The sequence below is a fragment of the Stegastes partitus genome, unplaced genomic scaffold, assembly GCF_000690725.1.
Source record: "Stegastes partitus isolate 25-593 unplaced genomic scaffold, Stegastes_partitus-1.0.2 Scaffold854, whole genome shotgun sequence".
Taxonomy (NCBI): domain Eukaryota; kingdom Metazoa; phylum Chordata; class Actinopteri; family Pomacentridae; genus Stegastes; species Stegastes partitus.
The window spans coordinates 184,788-207,611 of NW_007578585.1; the positions used below are offsets into that span (position 1 = coordinate 184,788).

At 37.7% G+C, this 22,824-nt stretch overlaps 1 protein-coding gene across 2 annotated transcripts in view; it reads left to right on the forward strand.

The window, feature by feature from the left end:
* tox (thymocyte selection-associated high mobility group box) overlaps positions 1–22,824 on the forward strand; it is a 56,289-nt gene that overhangs the window by 19,842 nt on the left and 13,623 nt on the right. For both annotated transcript variants that reach the window (XM_008293043.1, XM_008293044.1), the window contains exons 3-5: positions 4,863–4,973; positions 10,995–11,279; positions 20,879–21,124. In XM_008293043.1, the coding sequence (XP_008291265.1) occupies positions 4,863–4,973; positions 10,995–11,279; positions 20,879–21,124 (642 nt within the window). The remainder of the gene's footprint in view (positions 1–4,862; positions 4,974–10,994; positions 11,280–20,878; positions 21,125–22,824) is intronic.

The following is a 22,824-nucleotide window of genomic DNA, read 5'->3' on the forward strand; positions in this document are numbered from 1 at the left end:
GTTGTACCGTTAGGTGGAGCCTCTTATTATTAAATACTGTAACAACCAGTAGATGCAAACACTTCTGTGCTGGCAAGCAGAGAGCATTGTGGGGGTTTAGATAGACAAGGGGCACCATGAAAAAGTCGATGCTTAATGACCTCAGGCCAGTGCAGAAGGTGGGACCTTAACATCACATCACCACCTCTGGTACTGCATAGACTGTGATTATGAATGGCAGCAGACATTTCTGCACATTTTTGGCATTTAATTTTTGGATCCACTTTTGTGCAATGCGAGGAAGCGATGACACACATTTACATATGTTTGAAACAGTCTTTGCCAACATAACCAAACATATGGCAGGTGTGCACAAAATGTGCAATGAGTGGCTTAATTTGATTATAAATTATGCATGTAAAAAGTTTTTATGTTCTATAATTTACTACTTTTCCTTCTTGGTTTCGTTAAAGGCATGTAAATGAGTCAGAATGTGCAAATTCATGAGTGCATGTGTTGCAATTCAGCTGGAGCAGAAGAGAGGCAAACTGAACCACAGTGAGGGACTGGTTGGGTATTAATTACTGCAGGACTCTGACAACCAAAGAGACAAACCATGTTGTATCACTTGTCAATAGAAAGTTAAAAATGATAACTACCTGTAATTCCAAAATCATAGACGTCAGAGTCTTGCGTTGTGTTTATTAAAACTCTGGTCAAGAGCCCTGCTTATCTGGGCTAGGCAGCTGCACTTCCATGATTCCACATATTCAAGTTGGTTCACGTTGTCATACATTAATGATGTTATGTAGCATCAGATTTTTGTTAATAATCATTTGATCGTGCCCTGTTGTGTCTTTGAGCTCACCTTTGGCTATTTCAGTCGTTTCAGTTATTTCCAGTTAGATCAAACAAACTTCCTCCCCATCCTGTTGTACAAATCAATATCACTTACTGCACCCAACCCGAGGCACCTAAAGCATTAAAATGAATTTCTATCTCTAAGCTCTCTCTTTTCTTATACAAACAGGGAGCTCTAGAAGTACTTTGTGTGATTGTTGAGCACTACTGTATGTGCGAATACAATACACAGACTATAAAAGGAGCTCCTTTAGGCTACATAAAATTAATATCCTCTAGAAACTAATGTTTCTCGCAATCAATTATTTACTTCTAAAGCATAGATGAAATTACTCGTGTCTGTCATTTGGTAGCACATAATCATTTGATTTACTTAAATATTCACCTCATGAACTATTGTTGTCATTCCATTTTTGAGAATGCCACTTACACTAAATAGTCTAACGTCATGATCACATTTTGCATTTGAGATGAAGTGTTTAGTCAATTTATCAAGTAGTCACACTACAGAAAAATGCATGGCAACTATTTCAGTAATTGATGAACCTTTAATTCGTCTTTCCAGCAAAAATACTGGCCTAGTGTTCGGTATAGGCACTGCTTTTAAAATGTACAGATTGTTTTCTTTGTCTTTTATGATGATTAACTGAAAATCATTGAGGTTTGGACAGCTGGTTTAACAAAAGAATTTGAAGTCATTTTTAGATATGGCAAATAATAACTGGCTTTTCTTGACATTTTGTAACTAATTAATTTTAAAAAATTATTTACAGATTTAATGATCATCAAAATAATCGTTATTTGCTTCCCTGGATTGTGTTTCAGTTCAATATAAAATACATGGTAATGGACTGGTCATGGGAGATGGATGGAAATTTCCATGAGAGAACATTGCAGTCAATGCATAAAGTGAGATCTAGGTTTAAGAGTAGTTGACGGTGTATGAACAGCTGCCCTGTTATGTCACCTCAGTGCAATGACCAACATAGTAAAGATCAGCTGTTATTAGATTACTTAGCAACAGCCCTGGAACAGCACTATGCAGCAAACACTGTTTTTATATGGCTGTGGGTGTAACTGCATTCAGAATGTAGTTTCCAGGGGCCTAGGAAAGCCTCTAGAGAGTAAGATGTATTTGTTAGCACAGAGTTACCTCAGCACCAAGCAAAGCCCATATTAATAAGATGCACTACTATACATTATTCATAGAGTACAATATAGAGAATATTGTGTGGTAAAGAAATGTATGATTTGATGTTTTATTCATAGTGTTGTGCCCTAAGAAGATGGGGAGTGGTGTGTGGAATTAGAATTTATGGCTTTATTATTGAAGCACCATGGCTTCCATAAAGTCAGAGGTTGTTGTGATGAATGTGACCAATTTCAGTCCAGTCTGACCCTCATCCTTGTCATTTTTTGAATTGTTAACAGTAACAGTGATGTTGCTGTGTTTAAAAAAAAAAAAAAGACAGAATGGCAATCACTACTTTGTGAGGCAGAAAGGTTCAGTGGAGTAATACCTGTGCAGGTTTGTAGTTTAAAAGTCTGGAGACCTGGTTTCACAGCCACATCAGACAGTGTGCTCCTGTGTTAAGTCGGCATGGTGTGCTGTGGAAAATCCTTTTCCCCTTACAGACAGACTGTGGGACTCTCCAGTGAAAACACTGAAACACTACAAAATACGTTCTTTAATACTCACACTGTAAGTTTTAAACTGAATGGTTGCTTATTTAAAATCAGTGATTGACAAATGTGATACTCCATGTTGTACAATTCTGATTATTTTAACATTCAGGCTTGTACAAAACTTAATTCAAACAGCTTCTATGCTCACATCAGATGGTTCAGTTGGTCACAACTTGGGGACCAACACTGAGTTCATACATTGAACTCCTGACTTTGCCAATGGATAATTCCACAAAAATTTTATTGAAACAAAATGGCCTGATTAAATAATAAATAAATAAAAATATGCTGATAGTAAAGAGTGACCATGCTAGTGGTTCTGTGGTGCTACACTTTGAGACAGCGGTGCATTGGTTTAAATTCTAATGTTGATAACAATGCCACCTTCACTAGACAAAGGAAATGTTGGAGCATCACTCAGATTCTTCATGTGGGAATCAAAATGTCTGCATTATCCGGAAATAAACAAGCACCAACAAGAAAATCAGTATCTTTCTCTGATTTAGAAGATCTTTATCACTTGTTTAAGCTGTGGAATAAAGTGGACAACAGTAAGTTGTGGTTTTATTGGGAATCACCAGCTGGACTATTTCTTGGAAGAGAACAGTGATTTCCTGGAACCTCCCCTGGTTGCCAGGACAGAAACAGACTTGCTGTTTCTCCCTGTTTCCAGTCTTTATGCTTAACTAATCAGCTGCTGGCTCCAGGCCTGTCATGTTGCTATCGACTTGTCTTGTGTTGTGTTAACATGCATGTTTTTTTTTTTTTTTTACTTAATATTGTGACCATTTTAGCCACCATGATGCCCCATTAAACAATAGGTCTGTGTAGATGCTCTGTCACCCAGGTTGTGGTAATACTAGGAGATTCAATAGGCAGCAAAAGGACTTCTTGCTTAGGTTTTTAAACGTCTTCAAAATTCTAAAAACAGAAGTCCTGTTGCGTTCTGTTAAAGCTCCAAGGAATAATTGAGAGGGACTTGTACTTTAGCAACGATAATATTTGGAAACAGCGCTTAAGTGTTTTTTCACAGCACCAAAACAAAGTGAGCAGAGAAAAAATATACTGAGACACATTTAGCCGTCACCGTGGGCAGGGCTCAGACAGCTCCTCCATAAACAAACACACAGAGCAACCAGGTGATGTGAAGATAACGTGTTACCTAATGGTAATAGGTGTTACAGCTAATATGTTGTAACTTTGCACTCTTTGTTTGCAAATGTTCTCATTAGTGAGAAACTGTCTCGGCAGTTCCAGAATAAATATTGCTGTATACCTCTGTGCCAAATGTTTCGTATTTATTTTGGTGCAGTTTTTGTAACCACAGCCAAAGAGGCTGTTTTAGTTGTGTGGCTTTATTTTACTTGTGTTTCATTTACTTTAGATATTTGAATGTATTTTTTTCACACTCTGATTTCAGTGTCTGAATATTCTCAAGAATTAAAAGTTCATTGCGCTTTGGAAAGCTGCATTTGAATTCTTATGTCATTCAATTATATTCGTGGCCAAAAAATGTCTTAAAATTGTGTATTCCAATGGTTTCTAGGATAATATATTTTCCAACAGAAGTAGTTGTCATTACAGAGCTGTCTGGCTTCAGCTTTATATTTACAGACAGATATGTGAGAGTTATCCGTGTTCTTGTTTAACTCTCATTAAGGAAGCATACACAACTCCACCTTAAAATGTCAGGCTGTTTCCTTAAATGAGTATAATGTCTGGCCAGATTTATAGAGCCACTCAGTGCCTGTGGTGGCTGCCAGGTGTGAAAGAAATGAATAAAAGTGCAGCATGATGGTGTTAAGAAAGAACATGGCGATCGCTGCACTTACTCATTAGTCTTGCTCAAACTGACTGGGCTGTTTGTGGCAGCGTGTCAATGTTTTTATATGTTTGTCTTTCTTTCCTCATTGCAGCTGTCCAGCGCTCAATGTAACCTTTTCTTATCAGGGATTAGCTGCGAAGGAAACGAACAAGCAATTTATTTACAGCCCCTCTCTCTCTCTGTCTTTCTCTAAATAGCACTCTGGCTCCTATTTTATTTCTCTCTCCTTTTTTTCTTCTCTCACCTCAGTTAAGTTGTGGCTGTTGGTGTTGAAGTAAGAGCTATATAACCCATCCATAAAGATAAAACTTCACTTTGACCTGTGTGTGGTAGACTGTGTCTCTCTGTGTGAGTGAAGCCTTGTGGAGAAATTCCCTCTCCTACTCTCTTTCCTTCGTGCCCTCTTGCTTTGTCCTTGCTCCTCTTCCTGACCTTTTTATTTGACCTTTGACTTCTTCGTGGCCTCTGGGCCAATTTGAATCTCTGTTTGTCTTTGTGATTCTTCCCACAGTTTCGTGTGCCACAGCCCCCTCACCCTCTCAGCAAGGTGACGCCACCCAACCCACCCTCACAGCACTGGAGGAGGGACGCACACATGGCCGACACACACCGCCTGCCCTGGGTGAATACACACACACACACACACACACACACACACACACACACACACAACCAGGCTTCCAAATGATTTTATCACAATTCATGCATTTTCACAAATGATCTCCACTCATTCCAGTGCAGCAGTCTCAACAGCAGCTATAGACCTGCAGCTCCAGTAAAAACAGCACCACCTATAGGAAAGGAAAGTTTTAGACATGCACACCGTTTTGTTAATCAGACAACAACTGAATGTGTCGGCCAATGTCTGAATGAGCACCCTGGTCACGTTTGCACAAAAGTCTTCAGTTTTACAGGTCAGACCCAGTAACGTTTACTTATCACAGCACTTAACACAACACAAGTCTGAACTGCATACAGTCACAATAAGGGCGTTTCAAATTGTGTAAAGTGATTTGGAAAATGTTTTCGTCACAATGTAGCATCAATATACATTACAGAGAGTGCAAAAGACAGTTTGTGATCCAAAATCATGGAAATATTTTTTATTTTACTTCAACAGAAGTGTGACCAAGGCGCTCATTCAGTCATCAAGTCGACACTTTCAGAATCTGTCAGATTCATAGAAAACACTGCATGTCTGAAAGCCACTTATGTTTGCATCTGCAGTTCTGCTGCCTCTTGTGGAACATCTCTGAGTACATTTGCGAGGGTGGTACGAGCTAGTTCCGTGAGTTTGTACACGTCTGCAAAGTGACGTCTGTTGTTGTTATACCATGAACCTGTACACAGCTATCAAACAGCTGCCATTCACATTAGATATGTGCTGCGCTGCTTGATCACCAAAATACTAAATGGGTGCGTTAGCGCCAAAAAATCTCTGTACATCTCTTCTAAACGCTATTTTGCTTTGATGTGCTGTCATGACAATTGAGCCCTGTATCATATGAAAGAGGTTTGTTGTTTATTATTAGAAGCTTTGACCTTGACCTACGGTTTTGCCTCTCTTTCATGTACACAACAAACACTGGATTGAAAAAGCTTTAGAGCTTTGTTTTTCATCGTCAGTTTACTGTTTGTTACATTTTATTTTAAGATTTATATTTTCAAGTGAATTCATGTAAAAACTCATCAGCACAACACATTTCTGTTTTTTCTACATGGTGTCTGGATTGATTTGTCTAATGCAGGATGGAAACTTTCAAGTATCAGTGAATTACATATTCTCTGTGTGAGTAGGTGATATGTGGGGGTACGAGGATGGTTGGAGGGAATCTCCCGACTCTGATCCACACTTACATACACGCACATACTCTCACATCTATGGACGTGTTTTCACACAATCTTGCATGCAATTAAGAAAATCTTTTGCAGTTTTTTTTCCCTCTCTTTTTTTGTCTATGTCTGTCTCTTTGTCTCCAACACAAGCATGCACCATCTTTCTAGACATTACAAGGAGAGAAAACAGACAGAGAGGCACTCATAAAACACATACTGTACCTTCTGTGTGAGTGTGTGTTTAAATGTTGACCTTTTACAGTAATTTGTGTCATACTCTTCAGGGTAATTAACGCAGTCCATTTAAAATGTCAGTTACCTGGAAGAGGAACCATACTTACAAATAGGGAAAGAAGATTTGCAACACAGTGTTGAAGTGGACCAGTTTTACTCAGTATCACTCAGGTTAACTCAGTCTAACAAGCACATATGCACACAGCTTGTAGGGTAAAAGGCCTAGATTTTCCAAAATATATGATTGTACAAATAAAATGGAATTGTGCATGCAGGTAAGAAATTGTGTTTAAAGAGTAACTTAAATTATGCACATAAATATCCTCACAAAATGCACCATTTTATAAAATACAGACAGAAATATTTAGATTTTGGACAATTCTGAGTGAGTCTACTTTAATGACCATTAGTGCCTTTCATCAGTCAGATACCCATAACGTATACATTTAGTCTTCTGTAAGAGATGGCCGTAGTCACACATTACTCATCTTTTTCATATTGTATGAAATGAACATGGAGTTTTGCATTTGTAATGTGAACACAACATGTGTGAAAGGACTTAATCCTGAGTCTTTCTCGAAGCTCCCAGTGCACAAGGAACTGGCTATTGTACTGAGATGAATGGAAGAGCAGAGAGAGAGAGAGAGGAGTAATTTATGCAGAAGTTGAAGAAATGATAGAGTGGGAGAGGGAGGGAGAGTGAAAGAGAGGCAGACAGACAACAGACAGGCAGAATAATTTATGCAGAGCTCTGAGCTCCAGCAGGACACTGTTTCTAAGAGTGAGACCATGAAGCAGACTGCTGGACATGTTGGTTTGTCAGGACCTGATAAACACAGTGCAGTAAGAACGATTTTGGTTACACGCGACAAGACGTCCAGGCTCAGAAACGCATCGAGTTGGTCAAACTTCCTTGCAGAAAGCATTTTGCGTTGCAGATTAAACAATAAAATCTAAATTAAACCTACTCACAAAGCGTGTGCATGATGAACATTTTGATGGACGTGCACTGACACACTGGCTGGCTGCCACCTCATGTGCGTGTCTGTAAGAAACTGGTGAAACAAAATACACATTGTGATGACATAGCTGCTCCATTTACACCTGACATTTTGTGATGTGCACTACAATGTAGTCATAATACATTTGTGCCATTTGAATAGCACTTGGCCATAATCACAGGCCTGCTCAGCCATCTCTGGTTGAAACTTTTTATCATAAACTATGAATGTATAGAATGGCATCTGTGTAATTTTAGATTTATGTATCAGGTACTCTCCAGATTATTTAATTTTTTTAAAAAAATGCCCTCAACCAACTTCCTGCACATTTTTTGACACATTGAAATTGAAGGATGTTTGGGTGACAATATCTCTGGAACTGTTAAATATAAAAGCCTGACGTTTTCAGTGTTATCTCTCATCATGTCATTGATCTTGAATCCGCTATCTTGAACAAGTAAATCAAAATAAATTTATTATATGAGTGAGTTGAAATATGAAAAAAATACATCAAGCTGTCATAAAATCTTTGAGCACACATTAACAAAAAAATTATAATGCAGAAGTCAAGTAGTGATATTTTTCTGAATCATGTGTAGTTGCATGTCACACTAATCGAAAACGAAGTGGATAGAATAATTTAAATATGAAATCACAAACGTAAAAAAAAATTGGTTATTGAACTCTCATAACCAGTTGAGCAGGTTAGACAAGCTGTGCCATGTGCCATTACTCTGACAATGTTGTTCAAACACAGTCGCCTATTTTAGTGTCCAAAAAATGTGCTAAAAGTTGGTCAACGGGTAGTTTCTTTAAATGTGAAAAAAGTATTTAATATACCAAGCCAAAATTGTACAAATATCTTTATAAATATCCAAATTTTATGCTATAAAATTTTCAGGCAAATCAGAGACGGTCGAGCAGAAATAGTTCTAAAAATTTGATGACCTGAGATGGACTGACCCGAATATAAGTGCATCAAAGACACATTAAAAAAGGTTTTTCAGTCTGATTACAGAACTGCTAGTCCAGAATATCTACTAGATCACAATCCTCATAAGGATATACCATCTGAATGCTAAAGATGACAGTTAAGATTCACTATAGTGAGTCTATACAGTATATATACAAGCTGGGAAGCACTGAATACGTTGCAATCATTTAGTTTCACTTGCTGCAGAAGCACTTTGGATGAGGACAACAGTGAAAATGCATGACGCATCTTTTAAATTAGAAACTAAAGTTAAATGTCTATAACCAGTGTCTGCTGTTGATCTCTTAACTATAATTAAAGGGGAACAACACTGTTGTTACTTGTCAAAGTTAATTTGATAGTCTCAGAGAACACAAAAGATGCTTTTGAGCTGCTTGTAGGAAGTGAAGACTCCAGTGTTTTTGGAGCTGACCTATATTAGAGACTAAAATTCAGGACATTTTCCGTGGCTTTTAGAGGTTAAATAATAAATGGCTGGACTCGTCCTTCAACATCTTAGTTCTCTTTGGTTGTGATTCGTTGTAGGATTGTGTGTACCTAAAAAAGGCCATCGTTATTCAGCACTTTTCTTATTTCCAACAAATCTCACAAAAAAATGCTCCAGGCCCTTTGGTTCCTATGCAAGACATAAATCTTTTAAAATGGCTCTCTGTAAGGCTCAGTAATTTCCTAAAACAGCTGGCCACTGGTTTGTTTTACTCCTATATATAGGTACCATTTGTGGAACGCTAAGTGGCATTTGTTGGGGACCATTATGAGCCACAGATGAATATAATTTTAGTTGGTTCTCGAACATTTACAGCAACAAGATTGTGTACGTGGAGTTAAATCAAAATAAATGCCAGAAATTGAAAAGCGTCACTGCACAATCATACATTCTTCAAACCATCTGCAACATTTTGAATGAGATTTCAAAAGTGCAATTTCCTTTTGGGATTAATAAAATACTCTTTCTATTTTTCCGTGTATTTTTCTTCCACCATGTACCATGTACTTTGCCTGAAATCATTGCATTTGTACTCTTCAAAATGTGCACTGGTATCATAAAATATGCCGCTGGCACCTCAAACTTTGCTATTCATTTAAGAAAGCAATGTGTGCTCAGACTGCAAAGTTTCCAAAAGGAGCAGCCAATACGAGGCGAGCGATGCTAGCCGTTCCTTTAGGATATGAGAATTTGTATTAGTGAAACACAAAGTAGCACACATCCTGTCTACGTGTACTGTCGCTTTTGGTCTCCTTCCCGGGGATGCCCACAAAATTATAGAACGTCTGAAGGTGGGAAAATTTTCCAGTTTGCCCTCAATTATAATTAGATCCCAGTAAATGAACAAACGAAAAGTGGGGTAACGGAAGAGTTTACAGTCAGTGGTTGATAATTTTACGTATTTCTTATTGCACATTTCATTTTTCTGTTTCCCACATTTTATTTTAAACTCTGAGCTCAAACTGCGGTTCACCACACCGGCTTGCGAATTACATAGTGAATGTACTATATATATACATGTATATACATAACTCAACCCCCTAACTCATCACTGAGCTCACAAGTCATGCAACTTATAACTTGCCACTGCATGTGGGTTTGAGATACAGCAGAAAAGAGTGAGAGAGAATGAAAGAGTGCGAGATGAAAGAGAAATCGAGGATGAGATTAGGAGAGAGCTACAGAGAGGGGTGGAAGGAGAAGGATGGTAAGAGATGAAGAGCAAAAGAGTACGAGATGGAGAGACTGGTGTGGCTAGCCAAGCAGAAAAGGCTGTCAGTCTCTATAAAAGATCTCCTCTGTCAGATTAGTATTAGAGGGCTTCTCTAACACTGCCTCTCTCTCTCTCCTTTCACTCTTGTGTCTCTCACTCTTCTCTTGCATGATTCTCTCACTCCATTTCCCTCCTCATGTCTCCCTCTCATGTGTCTTTGCTCTCAGAATAATTCGTTATCATATACGGAGCTGCTCCCGGTTTTTCTTTTTGCATGTCAGATTAGCGCTGATGTATTTTTACACACAAAGATCTGCCTGTGTCTATTCTCTCAAGCAAAATGGGCTCGTACATATAAATTACTGTATTGTTCTGCTGCTGAATGAGCGACTATTTGTTCTCAAGGCTTTCTTTCAAGACTGGGAATATCATTAGTGATAATTAGTCTGTGATAGGAGCTCTGGCTGAGGAAGAATGACTACATGACACAACACAGAGCTTTAGTTCAGACTGGATTCAGCACTCTGAGGTAACGATGATGGGTGGTTTTTCTACTCTGCTCCATCTATTAACGCTGACAGTAATGTTTCATGACACTTGGGTCTCTTATAGTCCCCTATGCAATTCCTATTGATTTTTTTTCCCAAGTTGTCGCTCTGCTGTAGGCAACATTGCCCATCCACCCAAGCTCTAAGTGTTGCCCATCATGATATGTCAGCGTCCCCCAACTTGACTTTGTCCCACATCAGTGAAGTGTCACGAAGGCAAACTGCACTGTGTGCTTGGTTTTGCATATCATGATTAAAAATGCACTAATGGAAGATAACGTCCAGTTTAACAGGTGGCTCTAACTTTGTTTTTTTCGTTTTTGACTGCAGTCATACCAAGTGGGTGGTTTGGGCGACGACGACTTCAACATCCCACCCATCACGCCCCCGACCCTGCCAGACCACATGTTGCCCCAGCGCCTCCCCCATGACTCCTCTTCTGGACCGTACCACCCTATGGACCCCCCCTCCAGCTCAGCTCCGCACCACCCCTACCAGCTGCAGGGCATGGATCTGCCCGGCATGGCCGGTGGCCAGGATGGAGGCGCGATGTTGAGCCAAGATGGTGGCACGTTCAGCCCGGACGGAGGCCCAATGACCAGCACTCTATCTGTGGTGAGTGGATCCAAATAATCCACATAGTGTGTATACCTGGCATGTATGTATCAGGAATAAGCAGCAGGGAAGATGGAGGGAGTAAATGTAAAAGTTGGATTCATACAGATGACTAGAAGTGCACCAGTTGATTACATAAAATTAACTTGTGATAGTTAATCATATTTACAGCTTCATTATTATTGTATTTGCGGTTTGTTTCCCCTTTATTTGATATTTACAGTGGAAGGAGACTAGAAACACAGGGAAAGCGAGCAGGAGAATGGCATGCAGTAAAGCCGGGAATTGAACTGGACTCACTGCTTGAAGCCATTTACGCCCACGTGGTGTTCACTCTAACCCCACAGCTAAAGAGTCACCCCGAAAATATGACCTTTACTGCGCTAAACCACTACAAATGAGTACATACAGCATCATGGAACATTTTTAAAACTCTGAGCAATCACACGTGTTTTCAGTCACTACTGTTGAGTAGCTGAGGGTTGCAGTTTAACACGGATGTGCGTCCCGTGAGCCTCCAGTCTCCACATACTGAAACTGAATGATGAGTTAAATGTGTTTTTAAACACTTTTTCATCAGTGGTAATCATGCTTCTTTAAGGGGTCAGTCCCATTTAGTTTAAAGTGCAAAATAGCTGTTTTAACGGTTTGTCTGATATAAATGGAAAGAGGAGCATCTGATGTGACTTTAGCTCCAATAGAAACTTCATGACGACATTTTGAACCTGAGAAAATGTAAAAAGGCAGAAATGTTGAAAAAAATGTTTAGTTTTTAAAAATTATTTTACTTTTTTCTAGACTATATCAATCAGTATTTACTAAAATCAGACCAATCTTTTATATTTTTTTTTTAAAAATTCATCAGATTTTTGATTTTGTTTTACGTTTTAGTTGTTAGATGGCAGTTTTCTGAAGATAAAACTGTAATTCTGAGCCTTTCGTTAAAGGCGGAGCAGCTTCTTCATGGATTTAACATGTCGGTTCTTACTTTTTGGAAAAATTAACGTCCTTTTTCATTCAGTTTTGTCCGACTGTCATCAAATGTTCATTGAGGCTGTGAGCTGAGTTGTATCTGGTAGCTCTTGCTGATCTCTGAAGTGACACGCAGTCTTTCTTGGGTTTACTCACTGTTATGCGGTATGCTGGTCTTTCTGCATCTGCATTTTCTGTTCTCAGTCATTTTTTGTTCTTTAGACTATTTCTAGTTGTGGAGGATGGAAGATTTAGTTTTGTGCTGACCTCAATAAGGAGCAAAACACTGACGCTTGACCTTTTTTGTGAAGGTAAATCACTCACGTGGGAACCCGTAGCTCTTTCCACTAAGTTTGACAGTCAGAACTGAAAGGTATTTTTTTGTTTCCATTTGGAGGGTTTATGCTTCATACAAGTGTCCACGTAATTTATTTATTTTAAAAGAAAAAGTTGTTGAGTTGCATTAAATGTGTTTTCTATAAATCAGACACCAGTTTGTCGAACATTTAATGAAATAATCTCATGGAAGTTTACTGATGCTGGAGTCTTGACTGCCCAAATCAGATTTGGAGCCACCGTAGCTCTGAGCTGCTGCCAGCATCGGTGCATTTAGCCACATTTTGTTAAAACTCTGATCATCTGGAACCTAATGTGCACACAGATGGACAGAATTATGCTTTAGTGCATTATGTTGTAGGAGTGGATTGGGACATTTTACTGAAGGAAAACCTTTTAGCATTGAAGTCTTTGAAACTGCGGTGAAGTCTAGCTGAGCAGCAGCTGCTCCCCAACAGTGAGGAAACGACACACTGATTTGTGTTTGATACTAAAAAGACGCACTTCAGGGTGGACTCTCAATTTGTGTCTCGCTCAAATGTACTTTGACTTTACTTATTAGAAGGAAATTGAGAATCTCAGCGAGTCTTCAGATTTGAACTGACTGCCAGCGGATATATTTTAACTGTATTCTTTCATTTTTTATTCAGTTTAACTGTGTGAAATAGGATTTTGCCCAGGGCAGTGTTATTTGAAGGCCAGTCATGGCAGCTGGTCGATCTGACATTTGCTTCATATTTTAAGTCTTCATTTCACAGTAAAGTGAAAATCTTGCTTTTAGCTGTGACATTCAGATGTGGCTGACTGTGTCATACAGTAAAGAAATGAAAGCTACACCCGAGACTTGTAGTTACTTCAACTGCCATAGAAACTGGCTGTTCAGAGTGCTGCCAGAAGTGTATAAGTGTCAGTATCTGTTACAAAGATTGCTCTCATTTTTATTAAGAATGAAACTTTCTCACCTCCCACTCTTGATCTTTCAGTCTTTCTGCCCGTTGTCTCCATCTCCATATTGAATGTGCCGGCTGTAATATTAAGTGTCAGTTTGAAACGACATGAGAAGCTTTGAACCGTGGCTTTAGCTAAATTAGAATGACTGTTAAACACCAAAACATAGAGTGTTCTCTAATAACTTTTAATTAAATTCAGACTTTTTTTCTCTTCTCTTTGGTTGTGATTAACCTGTTAACTGTACAACAATGGAGATAATTATTTTAGTGGCCTCAAGGGAAGGTCTTATTTTTCCATCTCTGTCTGTTTCAGTCCTACTTTTTCTCTCTCTCTCCTTTTCTCGACCTTACTTTTATATTTTCATACTAACATACATTTACTGCCAGTCCATGAATTATGGTTGCCTAGCAACCGTTCTCGGCTCAGCCTAATCGGGGTGGGTTGGTGGAGGGTGGTGGGGGTGTAAGACTCAAGTCAATGTGTGTGTGTATTATTCCTAGAGGAGGCAAGACTACTCAGTTGCAGTTAATATTGAGATGTGGACTGCTCTGTTTTTATATTTGGTTACCATCTGATTGAAGGTTTGACTCTGGAATTATTAGCTTACAGAATGTTATTCTGCTTCTCTGCTGCTGATATTGTTCTAACCTAGTTCCAGCTCATAATCTGTGACATTTACATTTCATAAATTAGATTTTTTTTTTCTTTTGTCTATCATGCACTGATGTAGCGGAAAACAAAGATTTCTAGCTGTGCTCTGTAGCAGTTTGTTTAAAACAAGTGTGAATTGAAATATGTGAACAAAGAACAGAGCCCCATCCTGCACTAATGCAAAATTCAGCAACAAAAAAAATCTAGTTCATTATAGTTCTGTTTGGCAGTGTGACGATACTGACAGCACGTTTCTCCCCGTTACCGCCACCCTGCCTAAACCTGGTTCTGCTGAGAGGGGATTTGGTTTTTTTTCTCCCAAATGACATGAAAGTTAGTAATCATAGAGAACTGTTATGCTTGTTGGGTTTCTCTGTATAATTTAATATTGACTCTTGACCTTACAATACAAAGTGCCAGTCAGTGGGATAAAGTACGTTGATGTCTTAAACAGCCAAAATACATTCCTTTCTCAGTTTTTGAAAAAAAATTATACATCCAGAAAATGTGCATACTGGTATGTATCAGCATTGTGATATAACAATTTAATACAGCAAATGAAGTATCTGTGAGATCATTTAGCACCAATACAGCTCACCTTTTACTTACTGTCCCAATTACAGCTGCGTACCTGATTTGATTAGTTGATCAAAGTTTTTTTTGTGTGTTAAAAAAAAAACAACAAACATACCAGATATTGGTTGGCTAGGCTCTTATATATGGGTCATTCATCATCTTCTGCTTGACCATCTCTGATTTGCCTTAAATTCTATTTCATATGGATATCCATAAAATATGGATGTTTCTAAAGGTAACTGTGAAATTTTAGCTTGAGGTTTCAAATACTTTTTAAAGATGAAATATTTTCTGTAGACCCACTTTTCACACATTAAGATTCAAGGCTATGTTTTACAAAAATATCTCAGCAACTGTTAAAGGTAAAACCCTGAAATGTTCACTGTTAATTCTCATCATGTCATTGATTCAGGGTCTTAAAAATGAAAATATGGCCACATTTTAAGAAGGTATTTTCTTAGTTACATTTTATATATATATATATATCTACTCTGCTTAGATTAGGCTATCTAGCCATTTTTATTCTTATCATTGTTATTTTGCAGCAACCTATCCTATCTGCTCAATCAGTAAAAGTTCAGCTAAAACAACTTTTTTCATGTTTGTCATATGACTCTACATGTTTTGTTTTGTGTTATTGTGACATGCAACTACATATGGTTCAGAAAATATCACTAATCGACCCCTGCGTCATATCTTTTCCGTTGTTAGTGTGCTCAAAGATGGGACAATTAATGACAGGTTCAGTGTTTGTTATATTTCGGAAAATAGTTGATCTATGAATTTTTAAAATTTCCCAGTTACCATTTTAAATAATAATAGTTTACTATAAAATGTTTCCAGTAAGTTAGCGATGCTAGCGCAGAAGGCCCTGATGATTAGAAAGACTGAATAACCCATATGAGGCTTTGCTGCTTTTCTTGGCCTAATAGTTCAGAAAATTTAATATTTTGATGTTCCAGGATATTATTTTCTGGATTTTCAGTGTTTTTTTTTTTGTTTGTTTGTTTGTTTGTTGTATTTTATGGACTTTTTGTATTTTAATCAAGAAGAGGAACGAAAATAAATTGTTAATGCACCCCCACTCCAAATAGGACCTTTTAATATCGGTACAGTATTGCATTGAGACAGGTTTAAACAAGTGTATTTGGAAAACTTTTCCTTACAAGATGTCTTTTTTTTTTTCTTGTATGTGCTTGTTTACTAATCACAGGCATCATAGTCATAAGAAGCTTTGTCTTTATAGAGAGACATAAAATCTACAATTCTGTAGCAACCTGGCGAAGATGTGTGATTTAGTCAAAATCCCCAGAACAATGAGCTTGTTCTCTTAGTTAAACAAACCTTTGAAATGCCTGAGGACATAATAACATAACCGAAGATACAATCGAAGTTCATATTGATCCTGAAACGTGATAATAATGGATGTGGAAATATCACATTTAAGTGTTTTGTGTGAATGTTTTATGCTTCAACAATTAGGATGTTCAATTAATACCTACCAAGCGTTCCTTTTATCATTTAAATGACAAGCAAACAGCTTTTCAAAATTACTATGATTTAATTTCACTGCTGTATCACTCTGATTGCTTCGTTAACATTATCTGATAATATCAAAACCATGTCATTTAGATAAAAGGTCATTTGGTCAGCGTATGCTCTTGTGCATTTATACCACACAAACACAGATGTTTTTTTTTCGCCTAAAAGCAAGAACAGATTCAGAATTTGATGTGATGTGAACGTGCTGTCTACAACCAGACATTTTTCCCTTTTGGTGACATGAGTCAGTCATTACTCAGCCTCAGGGGTTCCCCCTATGTGTTCTCTTAGGCCCTCATCAGAAATGACCCCAAAAGGAAAATCTCATTGATATGTTTTCCACTTGTAATGCTTTTAGTTGTAAACCAGTGTTTCTAATTCTGATGATCGTGGTTATCCCTTAGAGCCTGCGCTGAGACCTTGTGACCTCCCAGTGATGTTACCGCACAATCGACTGCAGCGGAAATTGTTCTTCCCCCATTGCGTTCTTTGCTCTTTTTTTTTTTTTAGCTGCATTTTCCTCTTGTGCATTTTGATTTAGACAAGTGTACATTTCGTATTATTCAGTTTCATGATCGTAATAATTATATGTTGTATAATGTAGTAGTAATTATGTTAAAATAATAATAATAATAATGTCAATCAATACATGTTATATTCACAATTCGTTTTTAAGTAAATAGTAAAAAATATTGATTTCGTCCTCTTTTTTTTTTTTCATCTCAGCGTATCGTCAATACCTCAAACAATCCTATTTAAATCAATTTATGTAAATGATTGAAGCTGTGGAATCAATCTGACAGAGAGTACAAGCTTTCTGGAAAATGACGACGGTCGGATATTTTGGCTGATTACTAAAATGACATTTATTGAACTACCAACCCAGCCAATGCCAAACCACAGCTACTATTTTTCAGCATTTCCACCAGCTCGTACACCGGTCTGAAACCCCTTCCCATGTTAGAGAAATGTCACTCAGCGTTCCATCTAAATACCACAGCAGTATTCAGAGGCTGCTGCCGGTAACTGAGTTCAGGTAATGTGTTCCCGAGAGGGGCACGGCACACCGCACCACATCCGTTATTATTCAATGCTTGCATAGGGGAAACTCTAAATAAACGCCGTCATCCGAGTCCCATCTTCATATTTGTGACGTTAGGTGTCAAAGTTCCCACACTGAGGGTGTAAGCGATGTTAACTTTTGTTTTCCTGAGAAGTGGACAGAACTGATCACTGATGGCTGACTCACTATGAGACAGTTTTTTCTGTCAGTTAGAGCTGAACTATGGGTCAAAAGTTGAATATAGTCAGAGTTCACTAAAAAAAAAAATCCCCCCTTTGTCCAAAACTCTCAGAATAAATGTTGCTGCTTCTAATTTCATGCCACAGTATTTAGAATTTATACAAAATACATGAGGATGGTAATATTTACAAAAAAGATATCTTTTGTGTTTATGAAATTGTCATGAATAAAAGGAGGATAAATTCAGGCATGTTTACATTTGATTCCATTTTACATGAGATTTATTATAGATTCCCTCCGTTCTCTTCACAGGCTTTCTGGTCACTTTCTATCCTGTAGGAAACCTCTTTCTGATAATTTATTGATGCCCTGGAGGGAATGAACCTGTATTTATTCCGTCTGCTCCTGTGAACTCCTCCATATAAAGTTATTTGGCAACTTTTTCTGGAGTGAAGCAAATGGAATTTAAAATCTCCATTGATGTGCTTACACATGGGTGGGAATTGATGTTTTAAATGACTTCTGATCCCGTCTTCCCTCAGACCTGTATTTCCTGTTGCCACGGTTACTATCAGATTTCATTATTAGTGAATCCTGGGCTGCTGCACACTGTACAAACCCTCCCGAGCAAAGGCAGATTCTGTTTCAGAGCTGCATCTGTTACATGAGCATGTTTCATGCCTCCGATACAGTTCCAGCCCAACATGGACTCTAAAGCACAAACCTGATTTGAAAATAAACTATGAGCACTTGAAACTTTTTTTTTTTTTTCCTGTTGGTGAACACTAGAAGGGACATACATCCACCTTATAAATTGAAATATATAAACTTGACAATCATTTGCTTAAATACATTATTTTATTTAATTTGAGTTGTTTATCTGGCCACCTTCTACATTTAAATCCCAAATTCATTCTACTTTTATGCCTGTTTTGGCCTTTATTATCATCCATGGGGAATATTTTACTCTTTAGCTGCAAAATGCTCCACTGCGTTTACCAACTAGTTACCTTATAAAGTGGTGAACAGGCGTTGTTTAGGAGTATTTTTTTCTATATCCACTCTTCTTTTAACATCACATTTTTTGTACAGTTTTCCTTCACTGTCGCTGATGTGCCTGATTTTTTTTTTTTTTTATAGTGTAAAATATGGATATTTATATTATAAAGATATATTTAGGATTTTTTTGCTTGCTATATCAAATACTTTTATAGATGAAAATTTGCCTGTTTCACTCACTTTCACCAGATTTTTTCACACGTTGAATTTAAGGTTATATTTGAATGTCTCAGAAACTATTTAAGATAAAAGCCTGAAATTTCCAGTTGTGAAAAAAAATTCAAGCAAATCAGCGATAGTTGAGCAGAAGGCCTCCGATGATGTGAGACGGCATAAGCCCTCCGTTTAGCAAAACCATGCATTGAATTAGTCGTAAGGTGATAATTGTCTTTGATCTTGAAACTGCAGCAAACTCCTGTGACATTACACATATTAGTTTGATCTGTTGTTGATATATAACAATTATTTAGTGCAGCTTCAAATAAGTAGCCAGATGAAGCAAGCGCAATTATTTGCTAATAGGAGGAATTTATTCATGTTTTGAGACAATTAGTATTATATATTACAGCAGGTGATTTTCATTGTGGGCGTAGGTCTTATTAGGTCTTATTAGCATTTGTTCATGTGTGCACTTGATCATTTAGCTTTTTCTCTCTATTTTCCCATGCGTACATCAGTTTTTAAACTCTGCAAAACATGTAATTTACATTATTTATTTTTCCTTCATTTAACTAGGTGGGTTAATTGAGAACAAATTCTCATTTACAATAACAACCAAGAGGCAGAAAAATAAGAACAGAAAATACAATAAAAGGGATACATCCATAAAAAAATAACAAAAATAAAGCACAAACAAAACATGACAATAAAAGGCTTAAAGATAAAATACACTCAAAGCAGGTACAGGAATTGGTAAGTAATGCCTTCACCATATTTTTCAAAGATGACAGAGGTATAAAAGAGGTGAGCTGAAGTGTTTTCTGTAAGTGCTTCCAGTCGAAAGCTGCAGAAAACTGAAATGAATAGCGGCCAACAATAGTGTCATTTGCTTGTTTGTTTTACAACAAAGTGGATTTGCATCACATGAGTCTTATCTTAAATTTTAAAACAGATTTGTCCTTTTGTTAATATAAATCATGGTAAAAATTAATAATCGATAATTTAGACTCAGTAGATTTTAACAACACAATGACGTTAAAATGACAAAATTGTTGAAACATCGGTCAAAACGTTTGTAGTAGAAACTGCACAGCGCTTTACGTCTGTGAGTATAAATAGATGCTGCTGAGTGATGTGCTTGTCCTGTTTAATTCCAGCACTGCCTTTTATTGAAGCAGACTCAGCCTCATTGCCTTAATCATGTAACTGTTTAATTCACATGCATGTCTGAAGTGTCTACTGGGTTTAGCATTTAAACCAATTCTGGAAAGCATATCACACTAATAATGCAACAGCATGCAATAAATACACCATAAAGCCAACCGGAATCCACAGGGTCATTCTGGATATTTTATTAATACGCCATTAAAGCATCTCTCCTCCTCAAAGGAAAACCATATACTGTAAACTCAGCTACATTTAGCGCACAATATTGACACATCAGGTTGAAAATAATTGAGGTGATTGTTACACAGGGTCTTTAAATGCAATGTCTGTGCCAAGTTGAGAGCACTGAAGCCCAACTAAGATCTACCAGGTGGTGGACTTGGCAGCTCGAGGCTATGACGATCAAGCAAGCACATAGCAATGTCATGGCAATAATGACAAGAATCGGAGGAGATTATAGCGCTGCTTTGGTGGTTTTTGTGGGTGTCAGTTACCTCAGGTGTGACTGGTGCTGTTTCAAAATGACACAACTCATCAGGATTTGTGACAAATGTCTCAGAATCTGACCAACTGAGCAGAAGAACTGTTCCTGATAAGTCTTGCCACAAGAGGGGAATTGCTCATGTTGTAGCTTCAAAATGGACCACAAAGGTGCTCAGAATGACTCATTTTACTTCACATTTGCTTTTTTTTTAATTTGGTTTCTTCTATAATTCTGCATCTTGACTTACATATAGTTGGATAACATGGTAACAAAATGGTACCAAATAGCTTTCTCTAAAGGATATAAAGCTTCATGTGGAATAATGGAAACTCAAGGTCTGTAAGTGTAAATAAAACCAGACGGGACTATTCTGTGTATGTTTGTTGAAGAGTGCTGGAATTTTAACAAACAAGTCATCAGTTTCATTCACAGCCATTAACTCTTGCCGTCTTTTCACAGATGCAGCAGATGGTGAACTCGGATTCTCGGTTTACCAGCAGCCAACAGCCAATTGAAGCAGCACTTGGACCCAGGAGCCAATCAGGCATGAACCAACAAAACCAATTATCCACCATCAACCAATCCCAGCTGGGGCTGAGCGGGAACTCTGTTACCCATAATTCCCCCTCACCTCCTGGAAGTAAATCCGCCACACCGTCTCCCTCCAGTTCCGCACACGAGGACGACAACGATGATGGACTCAGGGTAAAAACAAACAACACAAAGATGCGCACACACTTTCCTGTATTTGCATGAGTCACTGAGTCATATCTCACTGGCTTATAGCAACCATTCGTGTGTATGTGTGTGTGTGTGTGTGTGTGCGCGCACAGACAGTGAAGACTTATTATGATAATGGTATGTGTCATAATAGACCCTTTCTTTCTGCATATCTGCTAGACAGAAATCAGCTCCCTCACTTTCTCATACTGAATCAAGCACTCTGCACCAGGCTGTTCATATTCTGGGGAAATGAAACCATTATTAGGCTACTGAATAATATTTACCAACTTTGTCATGTGTTGTACATGGGTACAGGTAATGCTGGCTTCAAGATGGATGGAAAATAAAAACCAATAGAGCCTGGTTTAACCTTCACGGTGTACTTACAAATTTACGAACACCGCCTGCTTTTGTGGTGCTTCATATGTAGTACTGAATGTACATACTTATGTAGCTAGCCTTGAGTAAAAAGAGGCTACCTGAACATGTGTATCAGGCAAACAGGTAATTCAATGTGCTTTAAGGAGGCACAGAGATGCATAAGAGCAACACTTAATAACATAATGACTATGGAAATAAAATAAACAGGACAGCAGACCAAGGAACTATGGTTACAGTGCAACATTTAAAGCATATACAGAGTTCTACATTTAGATTTGAAAGTGTACAAGGTTGTGGCTCATTAAACTCTGAGAGCCTGCTCTAGGTTTTTTCATATTTCTCCAGCATCTTCTTGTCAGTGATTGAATTCCACATGAACCCACAAATTTAACAACAACAACCTATATTAATGCACTTGAGATGTAATCTGAAGGTAGCGCTGGATAGTTGTAGTGTTTTTTTCATTCCAATAAAATTTGATCAAATTACATTCATGCAATCCTGGTGAAGAAGCTTAGATGGGCTTTTGAATGTTAGCCAAGAGAATATTTTGTTCTTTCAAAAAACTAGCAGCCCATGCTTTTATGATGGGTAAGTGGGGGTTTTAACAAAAAAAAAGAGACCCTTTCAAAGCATTTTTCATGAGTTAATCAGGCCAGTCGTTTCTTATCCAGTCCCAGGTTGTATTCATTTAATTAAATACATTGTGAGGAATTATTATTATTATACATTCTAAAACATGACACCCTGCTGGGGTTCTATTATACTTTAGTACTTTGGCTGGAAGACTCACAAAACCTATTAATAAATAATGAAATTGTGCTCTATGTGGTGTTAAATTTAAGAAAGCAATAATAATTAAATAACTTGGTGAACCCTGCAGAGTCAGTGAAACTATTGTTTTCATTGTGGTCATGTGTTAACTGCCCATAACAATAATAATTTTTATTATTACGACCCCAGTGAGGATAAGGTGGTGTATAGATAATAGATGGATGGACAATAATTTCCAACAAGGCCTAGTAGCCCACAATTAAACTCCTTGTCTTGGTGGGCAACTTACATGACAGTCTAAAGTAAGTTGCATTTCTGTAGAAGTGATAACATGTTGTTAAAGGTCAATACCAACTGTAGCTCTTGACAGATTAGAGTTCAAAAACATGAGTGGGTGTGTTGGGGGTAAACTAAGGTGCTGCAACTGGCTGAACTGATACATAACAGTAAGAATTGTGGGTAACACATTACAGACGCATAAGAATACAAGTGAAAATCAGGGGAGTCTGTATATATGACACATTTCT